At 35.4% G+C, this 15,865-nt stretch overlaps 1 protein-coding gene across 13 annotated transcripts in view; it reads left to right on the forward strand.

The window, feature by feature from the left end:
- ATG4C (autophagy related 4C cysteine peptidase) overlaps positions 1–15,865 on the forward strand; it is a 150,721-nt gene that overhangs the window by 59,848 nt on the left and 75,008 nt on the right. For 9 of the 13 annotated variants that reach the window (XM_053575953.1, XM_053575951.1, XM_053575950.1 and 6 more), the window contains 2 exons: positions 177–253; positions 7,319–7,438. In XM_053575953.1, coding sequence (XP_053431928.1) covers positions 177–253; positions 7,319–7,438 — 197 coding nt within the window. Of the gene's footprint in view, positions 1–176; positions 254–2,058; positions 2,156–7,318; positions 7,439–9,571; positions 9,905–15,865 lie in introns of those variants that run through there. The other 4 variants (XM_053575956.1, XM_053575955.1, XM_053575954.1 and 1 more) reach the window with 2 other exon arrangements.

Raw genomic sequence — 15,865 nt, forward strand, 5'->3', positions numbered from 1 at the left:
TTGATTATGCAGAAGTTAATCTATCCTGTGCAAACCTATGTTTCAGTCAATGAATATCAGTCTGGCAAGCTGTTACTCCCAGATTTTTTTCAGCTGTTCTACGTAGAAATTGGACCGTAAGCAGTATAATAATAATGTGTTTTTTGAATTACTTGTCTTCTGTTCTGTCCTTGTAGATGACAGTCTGATTTACATGGATCCTCATTACTGCCAACCTTTTGTAGATGTCAGCGTAAAGGATTTCCCTCTCGAGGTACTATGGATTAAGAGCTGGTACTGTTTTCTTACTGAAAAAGCAAATCATTTAGAGATGTGCTGGGTAGTTAATGCTTTAATAGTATTACAATTGCAAGTTTAATAATCAATATTTTACTGATCTATAAAACCATAATTAACATAAGTAGTCAAAGTTAAGTACTTTGTTGCTGAATTTTAATTCATGATATACTTTTTCTCCATTTATCTTTGTCTCTAACTTGTTAGATACCCTAGCTATACTAAAATAAATGAAGTCTCCACGTAATTTTGTGTAAAGACAGCTAAACAGTACTGAAGAATTTCAAATGTTAGGCCTGTTTAAAAAAAAAAAAAAACAAGAAGAAAAAGAGAAGGTGATAGACTTGGTTGGAGGGACAAAGTGACTTCTTGAGACTGCTAAATTATTTGGCTTTAATTACAAAGCTTTCAGGAGTTTCGTTGTGTCCCTAACATTGTTTCAGCTTTTATTTCTTAACCTCTTCTTTTCCTTTATGTAGGTTATTTTGTGAGCCAATATCTTAATTCAGAAAAATTTGAGGCTACACTAGTGAAACATGTAATTCTTATGTGGTTTGGTTGTTTTGCAGCTGATGGTTTTACAGACTGAAATTATTTTACAGAAAAATAATTTTGATCACTTGAGTGGAAGTTAGAAACGTAGTTAAGTACTTTTAGTAATAGCTTGCTAGCTAATATTAATACCTAGTAGCATTTAAGAGGTAGATTATGAAAATTGATAAATTGCAGGATTAAAATATGATTCAGAATGATGCATTATAAACATCCTAGCATCCTCTGTCAACTATTACCTCAATTAAAATATAAACATCTCAGCCAGGAGTGGTGGTTTATACCTGTAATTTCAGCACTTTGGGAGGCTAAGGTAGAATTGATTGCTTGGGGCCAAGGAGTTTGAGACCAGCCTGGGCAACATAGGAGACCCTGTTCTCTACAAAAAAATAAGAAAAATTAGCTGGGCGTGCATGGTGCCGCACACCTATAGTCCCTGCTACTTGGGAGGCTGAGACAGGTAGATTATTTTGAGTTCAGGAGTTTAGGTTTATGGCGAGCTATGATTATACCAATACTCCAGCCTGTGGTAACAAAGCTGGTACCTTTCATGTAAAACTTAATAAATATTTGCCAGTTGAATGACACTATGGAAGGAATTACAGAATGCTTCTCATCTCTAAAAAACAAAAAAACAGAAAATAACTTCAAATGAAGAAAGAAGATTTTACTTCGTAAAGTAAAATGGTGAAATTGGGTAATGCACAGAAACATTTATACCTTATATATTGGAATGCTAATAGAGTGGGTTTAGATATTTCATTTCTTGAGATTCTGATAAAATATTTTGAACTGTCTGGGTAATTCTTACTAAAAACTTTTTGTTTTTCTTCAATGCAGGAATTTATCTCAGATTATTTAGTTAATAACACCATTTTTCCCATACAAGTATAATATAAAAATTACAGTAATTCATTGATCTTTGTATATATACACACACGCATATACAATCAAGCAAATCAAGGATGGCTGCTAACATGGGGTATTCCACTTGAAGTATTATAAAGTTATGACCAAAAGCAGAAAGTAAAAATTTTATCCTCTACCAAGATAAATAACTTACTGTAATTTTTATATTATACTTTTATGGGAAAATTAATGGTGATATTAACTAAATTAACACACACATACTGTGCATATATATATGTATGTACATACACATATAAAAAATAATATATATATATTTATATATATATTTTTTTGAGACAGAATCTCACTTTGTCACTCTAGGTAGAATACGGTGGCATCATCACAGCTCACAGCAACCTTAATCTCCTGGGCTCAGGCAATCCTCTTGCCTCAGCCTCCCCAGTAGCTGGGACTACAGGTATGTGCCACAATGCCCAGCTAGGTTTTTCTATTTTTAGGAGATCCAGGGTCTCATTCTTCCTCAGGCTGGTCTTGAACTCCTGAGCTCAAGCAATCCTCCCACCTAGAGTGCTAGGATTATAGGTGTGAACTGTACCTGGCCTGGTTGTATATTTATATGCTAGGGAAATTTTGCACTTGATTGATGTAATAAATTATATGCACATTCTAAAACCACACTTAATGCTTCAGTTATTAAAATCATTTTTTTTAGGCAACTTTTTTGAGCAATACTTCTTTTGCTTAATGGTTGGAGACATTGAAATCTTAGATCTTCTGTCAAGTCTGTGTAAATAATTACTGGTAGTCCTGATATTTTATTGAGTGTCCTAAAACCAATGGGATTGTGAAATTTTAAGAAAGTAGGATAGGCACCGGCCTCACACTCCCAGGCTGGCGGGTTCGAACCCGGCCCAGGCCAGCTAGACAACAAAGACAACTGCAACAAAAAAGCTGGGCGTTGTGGTGGGCGCCTGTAGTCCCAGCTCTTTGGGAGGCTGAGGCAAAAGAATCACTTAGGCCCAAGAGTTTGAGGTTGCTATGAGCTGTGACGTCACGGCACCCTACCCAGGGTGACATAATGAGATTCTTTCTCAAAAAAAAAAAAAGGAAAGTATGATGATGTCAGAATATTGAAGATTCAAGAAGAGACTTAAACCGATTATATCTTTTGTTGTTCCTATAGTGTTGAATTCCTCCATTTCTAGAGTTGAACTTCTAACATATTAAAACCAAGTCAGACTTACTCATTCCTTTTCTTTTTTTTTTGCAGTTTTGGCCAGGGCCAGGCCTGAACCCGCCACCCCCGGCATAGGGGGCCAGCGCCCTACTCCTTAAGCCACAGGCGCTGCCCACTCATTCCTTTTTTTTTAAACTATCATTTATTGAGCTCTTTCTAGCCGTAAGGCCCTGTCCTAAGTTCTTTAAAGTCCTCTGTTGAACTCTTTTCTTCTCTATGTTTCCAAGTGCTTTGATTATATGTGTATTAATTTTTAATTCTTGTGACATTTATATTAGTATACACAATCGAATTTCTATCCTTTTAAGAGAATCTTCCTCATCTTTAACTATTGTCATGAATTTTTAATTTATTATGAAGTGAACGTAGCTGGTTGTATTTAGATCCTGAGTTAAGTAATGAAGGTATGCCAGGGAAGTCCTTGGCCCGGACGGAGGAGTGGAGCACATGGTTCAGCGCAGGGCCTATTACAATGTGTGCGTTTGTTCACACTCTGCAATCATCATACAGAGAATGGGGTTCAAGAACAGCAGCGCGTACAACCTTAAAAAAAAAAAGGTCAGAAAAAGACAACTTGACATTAGAAGGGAATGAGAAGAATAACTCAGATGTTTTTAGCAGTGAGGTTCCCATTATAGTGGTTAGGACAGGAAGAGTTTTAGTCTTGGGATGAGAGGCCTAGGAAATAAATGTTTCCTAAACCAGAGACCGTTCACTCATGTTCTTCATAATGCACTTTTGGAATAACAACTTATAACTCTTAAAAACAAATTCTAAAAGGTAAGAAAAGTTTTATTAGTAAACATGTTAGTCTGTTCTGATTTCTGGATCTCCAATTCCAAGTTTCAGATTTTAGGAGGTGACGATTTTAATCCATCCCAGGAAATTTAGAAGTAGTGGCATTAAAGCTGTTAGAATTATGTGCTATGGGTATCCAGATGGAGGAGCAACTTTATCAGGGAAAGACATTCCCTGTGGGAACTGCACACGTCAGTTGCAGTTAGTAGGAGGTACTTGTAGTAAGGATATTCTCTAATTATCTTAGGAAGCTTCATCTAAATCACCAAAGTACCATAGCGACACCTAAAAGTTTTTGTTTTAGATTTGTTTATATGTTTGGGTAGTAGCATCCACTACTCAAAATAATAACCGTAAAACAGTGCATGACATTTAGTAAGTGCTGAATAACGATTGAGGCAATGAATAAATAAATGTATTGAAAAATGAAATAAATGGGAATTTGCTCTCCCTGTCCAGTTTTCCCAGAAACATGAATCAGAGTTACAGAAGTGTATCTAGCGAATATTTCCTAACATGGGCATGTGAAGTAGAAGCTGCTACTCTTTACTCATGTTTAGAATTTTCAAAATTAAAAAAATCACAAACTCAATGCTCAAAGAATGATCACAAACTGAGCAAAGTCTTATAATATCACTTGGGAAAATATTTGAAAGTGGGCGGCGCCTGTGGCTCAGTGAGTAGGGCACCAGCCCCGTATGCCGAGGGTGGCGGGTTCAAACCCAGCCCCGGCCAAACTGCAACAACAACAAAAAAAATAGCCGGGCGTTGTGGCGGGCGCCTGTAGTCCCAGCTGCTCGGGAGGCTGAGGCAAGAGAATCACATAAGCCCAAGAGCTGGAGTTTGCTGTGAGCCGTGTGAGGCCACGGCACTCTACCAAGGGCGGTACAGTGAGACTCTGTCTCTACAAAAAAAAAAAAAAGAAAATATTTGAAAGTATAACTTGTTTTCCAATTAAAAAAAAAAGATTCTGAATTATAAATTTGCATTGGTTTGACTTTAGAATCTTCTTGAGTGAAAAAAATATATAATTTTAAGTTTAAATGATATAAACTTACGAATTCTGTGAATCCTATTACTCATGTAGTAATACCCAGTATTATTCAGTTTTCAGTGATCAGATAGATGTCTATATATGTGTTTTATGAATACATTTAAAATTCCTTATAGATATAAAAACAAGAATGGATCACCATTTAGTGTGTGACATTATTATTTATAATGACTGAGGCAATACAATGAAATAGCAATAAGAATTTTCTGGGTTAGTGTTATTGGTTCCTACATGAAAACGTTTCCCTTATAGATGAGTTAAAAAATGGTATTATTGGACGGTGTACAAACTTTTTGGCCCTCCTTCTCATCCCCAAATATTAAAAACTAAGGAAACATTCCTTGTTAACGAGTTGGCCAAGTGGATATTTGTAGACACTGTAACGTAGTTTTTTAGAAATATGACATAGAATTGTGCCTTCCTCCCTAATATACTCCTGTATATTGTTAGCTCACAGGTTTAATTAGCTTTTCTGTGTCTTCCCTGATCTGTTTTTAATACATCTTTGCAAGTGTAACAGGTGAAACAATGTTAGGAAAACTCCCACTAAGACCGTCCTTGTGTTGACTAGCCCCCTGGAGGGGGCTCTCACTGTACACAGTAAGTGTTAGCTAAGCATTTTGTAGAAGCGATAGTTGTGCAAACTCATTTGTTTGGTCTGTATTTATTGACATATTGGATTTAAATCTAATATATAATTAAATTATTCAAAGAAAAAACGCCACTAAGTGTGCATTTTGCATATCCTCTGTTGATGATATGGGATGCTAATTGGGTGACTACAGAGAAAAGGAAAAGTGACTCTGATTGATTCACCATGAACATAACAAATGTGACCATTGATTGTTCCACATTTTAATAGTATCAAGTTAAAATCCCTTAGTTTTAGGCAGTGAATACAGGGAAATTTTAAGTTTATGAGTTCAAATCTAGCCTAGATTATTTCTGAATGGAGCTTACTCTTTAATTCAAAAATATGAAATACCCAGTAAAGAATCCCCACACCTGTGTTCCGTCTGCTTCGTTCACTTCCTCTCCCCTACACTTGTTAATTTTTATAGATCCTTATAGATTTTATTTAGGGAAATATAAACAAATAGGAATATATGGCATCATTTCTCTCTTTTTAACACAAACTTTTTTACACAACAAATTCTTAAAGATTTTTTTTTCTTTCTTTTTTTTTTTTTGTAGAGACAGAGTCTCACTGTACCACCCTCAGGTAGAGTGCCGTGGCGTCACACGGCTCACAGCAACCTCTAACTCTTGGGCTTACGCGATTCTCTTGCCTCAGCCTCCCTGGCCCAAGCATCAGTGATTTTTAAGGACAGGATTTCTAAGCATTCAACCATTAAAAAAAATAGCTGCAGTACCAAAGCATGATGGTAAAGAACAAAAGGATTGGAATGGTTAGCTTTGTGTTCTGCCCTTTTCCTACTTTTGTGTATTCCTTAAAGATGCTGAACTCTACTAATAGCCAAATCCCATTAGCAAGAGTAGAAAAAGCAGAGCATTCTAAGGCAGCCCATTAAATCTGTGACACTGTGGCCGCTGAAGAAAAGAGAATTAAAGGGTCAGAAGCCCTGGTGAGCAGAGCAAGGACTGGAATAGAGCAGTTTTCACCTATTCCATCCTGTGCCCTGGGAATAAGTAAGTATGTAGCACTTAGAAGGGAAAGTTGAAAAATTGGCAGTTATGTATGTAATAATTGTGTCAATTGCTAAAACCCTCAAGTTGACTTCTCAATATTCTATATTGACATGAATCTGTATATTTGTTTTAGAAATATCGATGTTCTTATTAAAAGGTTATAACCATTAAAAAAAAAAATCCAACAAAACAGACCAACCTGCAGTTTCACAGAAATGGCTAACCGGATTCTAAACCTGTAACAGCCAAGGCGTGTCTTTTCAGTGGCACGTTTTTCTTTCCTTTTGTAAGAGTTGCAAATGCATATCACTTTTGACATACTTCCTTTCTTTCACAGAAAGACACGAGTGTCACATAAGATAGAGATTTGGTGAATTGAATATATAAAATGTTGGCTGTTGTGTTTTACAGCTTTAGAGTGGGAATGACTCGCCGGTGTAGGATGGACTGAAAACACCATTTGAAAATGTGTTTATAGGCTCAGCACTCGTGTTTATAGTGCCGGCCACATGCACTGAGGCTGGCAGGTTTGAACCTAGCCTGGGTCAGTTAAACAACAGTGACAACTGCAACAAAAAAAGTAGCCAGGTGTTGTGGCAGGCACTTGTAGTCCCACTACTTGGGAGGCTGAGGCAAGAGAATCGCCTAAGCCCAAGATTTTGAGGTTGCTATGAGCTATGATGCCATGGCACTCTACCGAGGGTGATATACTGAGACACTGTCTCGATAAAAAAAAAAAAAGAAGAAGAAGAAGAAAGAGAAGAAAACGTGTTTATAGTTGTGTGAAAAAGCTAGATAGCACATTTTAAATAATGTTCTATGTGTATACTTAAGTTCATCAAATAAAGGTAAATTAATCCTAAAGAACTTTTAAATTACAGACATTCCACTGCCCTTCTCCCAAAAAGATGTCATTTCGAAAAATGGATCCGAGCTGTACAATAGGATTTTACTGTCGAAATGTTCAGGACTTTGAACGAGCATCTGAAGAAATCACCAAGGTACATTTATTTAAACTGTTATAATAATTTTTGTAAATAGCCTGATTTTTAGTATAGATAGCATATCAAAAGACAAGCCCGTAAATTATGATACTTTCATAGAATTTTTTCTTGAATGTGGGTATTATTAGAAGTGTTGGGAATTTGGGGAATCTTGTTAGCCTGAGACAAGTGAAATCAAGTGAACAGTTGAAAGTATTAACTGCTCCACTAGGTGGCACTGTTGAAATAAAAATCCTTTTGCAAACTGTAGACTTGGGCAAGCAATTAGGTTATATTCTGTTTGAAGAGGACTTTAAAAAGGCAATCCCTTAGGGGTAGAAAAAAAATTAATGAAGTATTTGATCAAGCCAAATTGTGCATTATTTCTTGTTAGTCCAAGTGCTCCTTTGATTTTGTTTTAAAAGAGAAATGGTATTTTTGGATTTCTCAGAAGTTTTATCAAATGAGCTGTGTTGTTACCTTCCACTAAGCTTTCTAATCTGATCTGTTCTACTAATAGGATTTTTGAAGTAAGTTTATTTAACTTCTCATTACCTTTAAACTTATGCATTTGTTTTTGTCCTTGAGTATTGCTAAAACATTTACAAAGCTTTAATGTCTATATTTAGTACTTTTTTAAAAGATAGCTTATTTAAGAAATAAACATAGTTGGGAAGCTCTCTTTCTTATTATCAATAGGTACAGATGATCCTTTTATGGTAAGTAAAACCAATGCTAGTCATTTTTGAGAATTCTTATCTTGAGCTCAGACAAAATTGTAACCTATTGCTGCTTCCAGTTAATTTTATTCAGGAAAATGGACATATTAAGTCGAAATTTTATTTTCACAATGTAAAAATACAACAAAAAATTAAAAGGTTTCATATGAGCTAGGTTTAGTTTACTTGACCTGCCTTGTAAAAGAGTAAATTTAATAGGAATATGACAGAAAAATGATTTAGGAAGGGAGAAAATGAGATAAGAGAACTTTTTCATATTTTTCATTTCTTACAGTTCTTGTCTTTTCATTTTCTTTTTTCAACATGGAAGGCAAAGTGAACATAATAAAATATGTATTTTTTATTTTACTACTTGAAATTATGCATTTCAAGTATGCATTTGTATATTTTAGTTTGACTGAAAAAGTTTGACTTTTGTTTGACTTTATAAAGTATCGTGTTTATACCAAAACATAAAAATTGAGGTGATATTATGATGCACATTGATGTTGATAAACATTTTCCATTAAAACTCCCATTTCTCTCTTTCCATTAATTTATTTTCTATCTAGTTTAAAATAAGTGTGTTTAAAACAGCAAAGCACTCTACTCTTAGAGTAGTAACAAACCAAATTATTGTTACCAACTTAAGCAAAAACCAATATTCCCAAATGAGTTGCATGGTGATGTTTTCTGATTAAAGACAAAGTGGTTGTTAACAGCTTTTACACTGGAAAAATACTCAGAAATTACTGGTCTTGCTGCATTAGAGTATGCATTTTTAAGGCAAAGAGAAACCATAGTGAAATATCTTTTGGAAGTACTAACAATTTCTTAAGAATTAACTTTGCTTTAATAATAGTGTTTTTCTTAATAGCTTTTTGTAGCAGTATCAAAAACTCACTTTGTCAGTTAATGTGATCATTTACAAAAACTGAATTTGGCTTTTTTTTTTTTTTGCCGTTTTTGGCTGGGGCTGGGTTGGAACCCACCACCTCCAGCATAGGGGGCCAGCGCCCTACTCCTTAAGCCACAGGCGGCACCCTGAATTTGGCATTTTTATTTTATTTTTTTAACTTTATTCAAATTAATATGAGGATACAATATTTAAGTTACTTTGTTCTCACTTCCTGGGTAAAGTTCCATTTGTAGAAGAGCGCCTCACCCAGGGGGCATGTTACACACCCTCAGAATGTGTACATTAGGTGAGATCCCACCTCACGTGAACTTGGCATTTTTAAACTGTAATTTTTTTCTCTTGAAAAACTAAAACTTAAATTATTTGTTGTTACATAAGATTTAGTTTTTTCATTTTGAAAATGAAGCTGAATAGTTAAGAGTCTCATGTTTAATCTGTAATAAATACTCTAACTCCTATGCTATTTGACTTGTAAAATATTAATAAAAATGATTAAACCGATTCAATATTTAGCAGAGTGCAGTCCAGCAAGTATCTGCATAACTGTCATATACAAAGCACAAAATGCCCGAGATGTAACCTCTACTTTTAAACAAGGTATAAAGCTTCTGTCTTCAAGTAACATTTGTACTTGGGGAGGGGGAAGAAGATAAGTAGTCTAAATGCTACGTGACCATGGTAAGCCTCCGTACGGAAATGGATTGAAATTGCCGAAGAGTGTGGAAATGAGAGCCGTGTCGTATCCAAGTCAAAGTATTTTATTATGAGGGTGATATTTAAGAAGGGCCTTAAAAGTACAGGCTTCAAATCCATTGGCCTAGGGAGAGGCACTAACAAGAGGAAAGCTATAAGAGAAGGGAAATACAGAGTTTATCTAAAGAATGGCAAATGGTCCAATTTGGTAGGTACCAAGGATTCACATTGGGCAAGATTTTTGCTTTTCCTTTCTTGAATCTGGATCCCTGAGGTGTGGCCTGGGAGTCTTCATTTCTAACGAGTCTTCCATGTGAACTTGGGCTCCACATTTGAGAACCGCTGGTGTAAGACAGTGTAACCCAAAGGGTGGGCATTTGATGTTGTTTTTAGATGGCACTAAGACGTTTTAATACTTTTATGTTTATATTCATATTGAAAAATACAATTGCCATATTAAACATGTGATTTCACATTTATTATTGATTTGTATAAGACTACTTCAGTTAAAAATGAAAGTATTCACTAGTTGTAACAGAGATGGCTGGCATACATAACAAATAGTAAAGGAGCTATATTCATATAAATGTCCAAGGTTTAGGAAACACTGCTCTAGGAAATAGTGAAGGACGAGGCTAGAAAAGTAGGTCAGAATAATATTGTGGAAAGTCTTGAATGCTGAAGAAGTTATACTTTAACAATATGTTACTTTTATTAATTTAATTTTTAAATTCTAGGCAGGTATAGAATTACCTGCCTAAAATATAGTAAATACCTGTGTGCTACCATTGAGCTTAAGAAAAAAATCACATGTGTAATCGAAACATGTCATTTTCCCCCAATGTTAAATTTCTTCCTTCCCAATGGTAGTATGCTATCCTGAATTAATATATCATACCCATATGTTATATATGCACAAATACACATATTGTTTTATGTGTTATCATTTTTTCATTAATTATATCATTATATATAAAAAGTCTGTTGTAGCTTTTTTAACAGTGACTTAGGCATTATCTATATCCATACATGTTGGTCTCACTCATCTAAACTGCTGAATAATAGTCTGTTCTGCAATACACTACTTTTTATTTCAACTTTCTTTTGTTTACTGTCATCTAGCTTGTTTCTGAAAACCTAATAATTTCTTGTTTCATTTTTAAATTACAAATAATGTTTTAAAACAATATTCTCATACATATCTCTTTCTGCATATGTAATATTTCAAATAGGATTTCAAATAGCTGTACCAGGTACATTACAGTGGAGTTGCTGGGTCATAGGATATGCATATTGTCAGGTTTGTTAGATAACATCAGATGTTCAGGATATAAGAATTTCCAATGCTTCATATCCCCATCAACACTTGATATTGTCAGACTTTAAAATTTTTAACCAATCTCATGGATATGAAGTATTTTTTTGTATTAATAGTGGTTTGAATTTCCTGTTCATTTCTCTCTTTTCCTATAGGGCTATTTGATATGAAGGAAGGAAATCATTATAATTCTGGATTACCACTTTGTTGGTTCTGTGTATTGCAAATATATTCTTCTATTTTCACTTGTTAATGGTGTCTTTAATTTTAATATAGTTGAATTGGTAACTTTTCTCTTACGGTTTTTATACAAAAGAAATATTTAATATGAAAAGTCAAAAACATGTTCTTCCATATTCCTTTCAGAAATTTTATGTTTTACATTTCGAATTTGTCTATATTTTAAGGTAGATATCTTTTTTACCCTCTACATGGAAAAATTATTATTTCAGTATCATTTATTTCTCAAAGAGTCTAACCTTTCTTCATTAATTTGTAATGTCTTCTTTGAGGACCTAGACTAGTACAGAAGCTGTGAGCTGAAGGAAAAGGGTACTGCTTTGAGAGTTTATGAAGAATCAGTAAGACCAAGTAGCCACTTGGACGTGGGGGCAAGGAAAAGGGAGACTCACAGACAAGTTTGTTTTACATTTAGGTGACTAAGAGAATAAATTGATAGTTCATTAATATGGTCATTCATACAGTCAACAAATATATATATTTTTCGATTTCAGGTTCATGTGAGGGTACAAACAACTAGGTTGCAACATTTGTTAGGTAGAATCCCCCCTTGTAGTTGGGTCCTGCACCCAAAAGTTGTGCCATGTACATTTACACTGTGCGCATTAAGTGTGAGCTCACCAATCCCCTTCCTTCAGGCCCTTTCCCCTCCTTCATTCTCCCTCTCCCAACTTGAATCAAATTGAGTTTTTCTCTTATTGGGTGTATGTTAGGTCATCTACTGGCTTAATATTAGTATTGAGTACATTGGATGTTTGCTTTTCCATTCTGGTGATACTTTACTAAGAAGAATTTGTTTCAACTCCATCCAGGTTAATACAAAAGATGTAATGTCTGCATCTTTTTATGGCTGAATAGTATTCCATGGTATGCATACATATACCACATCTTGTTAATCTGTTCCTGAGTTGATGGGCGTTTAGGTTAATTCTACATCTTGGGAATTGTAAACTGAGCAGCGATAAACAATCTAGTGCAAATGTCCTTATGATAAAATGATTTTTTTCTTCTGGGTGGATGGCTAATAGTGGGATTACAGGATCAAATGGGAAGTCTATTTTGAGATCTTTGAGGATTCTTCATACTTCTTTCCAAAGAGGCTGTATTATTTGCAGTCCCACCAACAATGTAAAAGTATACCCTTCTCGTCACATCCACACCATCATCAGCAACTTTCAGACTTTGTGATGTGAGCTATTCTCACTAGGTGATAATCTCCGGGTGGTTTTGATTTGCATTTCTCTGATGATGAGGGATGATGAGCATTTTTCCATATGCTTGTTAGCCATTCACCTGTCTTCCGCAGAGAAGGTTCTGTTCATGTCTCTTGCCCGGTGATGATAGATGGGATTGTTGTGTCTTTTTTTTTTTTGATGATTAATTTGAGTTTTCTGTAGAGTCTAGTTATCAAGCCTTTGTCAGATTTGTAACATGCAAATATGGTTTCCCATTTTTTAAATTAATTAATTAATTTTTTTATTAACTCATTTGTACATAGATCATAAATACATTTATGCCATTATGGGATCGATCTGTTGATTATTTGTACAAATTGGAGTGCTTACATCCTACTAATCAACATAGCTTTCACCTCATTTACCCAATTACAGCATTAAAGACATTTGTGTTCTATACCTGATAAATCCAACTTGTATTCACAATGTGTTCCACAGGTGTGGTCCCCCTACTAACCCTCCCTCTATCAACCCACCCCCGCTTTCCCCTTCGTTTACCATTCTGAAGGTTGTCTATTTGCTTTTATTGTTGTGTCCTTAGCTGTGCAGAAACTTTTCAGTTTAATTAAGTCCCATTTGTTTATTTTTGTTGTTGTTGCGATTGCCACTGAAATCTTCTTTATAAATTCTTTCTCCAGGCCAACATCCTCAAGAGTTTTCCCCACATTGTCTTCCAAGATTTTATGATTTTATGTCTTAGATTTAAATCTTTTATCCATCTTGAGTCAATTTTTGTAAGTGGTGAAAGGTATGGGTCCAGTTTCAGTTTTTTTACATATGGTGATCAAGTTCTCCCAGCACCATCTGTTGAATACGGATTCTTTTCCCCAGTGTATGCTTTTGTTTGGTTTATCAAAGATCAGATGACTATAAGATTGGTTTCATTTCTTGGTTTTCTATTCAGTTCCATATGTCTGTTTCTCTATTTTTATGACAATACCATGCTTTTTTGATCACTGTAGACTTGTAATATAATCTAAAGTTCGGTAGAGTGATGCCTCTGGCTTTGTTTTCATTACTAAAAATTGCCTTGGCTATATGGGGTTTCTTCTGGTTCCAATCAAAGCGAAGAATTATTTTTTCCAGATCTTGAAAGTATGATGTTGGTATTTTAACAGAGATTGTATTGAATCTGTAGATTGCACTGGATAGTATAGACATTTTGACAATGTTGATTCTTCCCAACCAAGAACATGGTATGCTTTTCCATTTGTTAATATCGTCTGCTGTTTCTTTTCTTAGGGTTTCATAATTCTCTTTGTAGAGGTTCTTCGCCTCTTTTGTTAGGTATATTTCTAGGTATTTCATTTTCTTTGAAGCTACTGTGAAAGGAATTGTGTCTTAAATTGGCTTCTCAACTTGGCTGTTATTGGCGTTTATAAAGACTACTGATTTGTAGATGTTGATTTTATACTCTGAGATGTTACTGTATTTCTTGATCACTTGTGATCAAGTGATCACATGGAGTCTTGTGGGAGAGTTTCTGCGATTCTCTAAGACCATATCATCAACAAAGAGCAAGAGTTTGATCTCCTGTGCCCCCATTTAGATGCCCTTTATATCCTTTTCTTGCCTGATTACATTGGCTAGACCTTCCAGAGCTATATTGAATAGTTGTGGTGATAGAGGACATTCTTGTCTGGTTCCAATTTTGAGTGGAAAAGCTTTCGGTTTTATTCCATTCAGTGTGGTATTAGCACTGGGTTTGTCATAAATGGCTTCAATCAGTATAGGAAATGTGCTACCTATGCCTGTAATCTTAAGTGTTCTTGTTAGAAAAGGATGCTGAATTTTATCAAATTTTTTTTCTGCATCTATTGAGAGGATCATATGATCTTTGTTTTTGCTTCTGTTGATATGGTGAATTACATTTATGGATTTGTATATGTTAAACTAGCCTTGCATCCCTGGGATGAAGCCTAATCTATTGCCAGCCCCAGTGTATGTGGCTGGCATCCTAGCTGCTGAGCTACAGGCACCAAGCCTCTTATCTTTTATCCATTTTGGGGGGTTATTTTTTGATTTCCTTTTGATTATTTTCCACTTTCTCATCAATTCCTTTTATTTATTTATTTATTTATTTTTTGTCATCCATATTTCAAATTCCTTTTCTGTCATTTTCATTATTTCTTTGTAGGTGGAATCCTCTTGCTAACTACCTCATGATCCTTTGTGGGCAGGTGCTCTGTTCTGGTATTTCATGTTGCCAGAATTTTTCTATTAGTTCCTCTTCATGTGTGTTTTCTTGTGCACTTCCTTCCCCTACATTTTCCTCTCATTGCATCCTTTGCGTTAAATTACCTCTGAGCTTAGGTCTTAGAGTGGCCTTTTGGTATAAGGCCAAAAGGAAGAGAGGGGTAAAGAGGAAGAAGGGAGAAAGGAAAGAAAAAGATAAAGGAAACAAAAAGAAGGAGGTTGAAGGGAAAGAATTGAAGAAAAAGAGAGAAGAAGGACAGAAAGAAAGAAAGAGGTAGGAGAAATGGTGGTATTCAGTGGGGTGCCTTGACCCACACTTGCAACTCCAGCACTTTGGGGGGCTGGGCTGGGTTGTTCCCCTGAGGTCAAGAGCTCCTGACTAGCCTAGACAAAAGCAAGACCCCAGCTCTTCCAAGTACAGAAAAAAATCAGCAGTATGTTGCAGTGGGTCCCTCCCAATCCCATCTTTCCAATAGTCAAAACTAGAAGAACACGCTACACCTTGAGCTCATGGCCTCTTTGAGCCACACCAATTCTGTGACCCCTCCCTGTCCTCAGAGAAAAGAAAGAAAATAATAAAAATAAAGAAAATTTAAAATGCAGTTCTATAAGATGAAGGAAAAAGGGATATCTTAGTGTTTGAATGAGAAATCTATGTGGGAAAGATGAGAAAAGTAGAAAAATCTATCAAAAGAGAGATAAAAGAGAAGTAAAAGAAGAAAGAATAAAAGAGACTGCAGAACTATAACAAAAATGGAGGAGCCCTTGCTATTGAAGAAAGTAAAAATGAAAAAATAAAAATACAACCCAACAAAACAAAGCAAATAACACAAAAACCAAGGAAATAAATTGAGAAAAGAAGCAATTGCAGTATATTGCCTGGACACCGTGTGGCGCTGTGGTTTTAGGAGACAAAGAACACATTCTGGTTTTGCCCTGATAAGATAATAGGCCAGAAGCTACTCTCTAGTTTCAGAGGAGACCCAGTCCTATCTTCTTATTTGTCCTCAATCAGGATGTGGTCCCACCATTAACCCTCCCTATATGGATCCACCCCCCTCCCTTTTTATCCCCCTCGCTTTCCCTCCTTCATCTTGGGCTACAGTTGTGATTCATCTCTCATAT

Source organism: Nycticebus coucang, chromosome 22 (assembly GCF_027406575.1).
Source record: "Nycticebus coucang isolate mNycCou1 chromosome 22, mNycCou1.pri, whole genome shotgun sequence".
In the NCBI taxonomy this organism is placed as follows: Eukaryota; Metazoa; Chordata; class Mammalia; order Primates; family Lorisidae; genus Nycticebus; species Nycticebus coucang.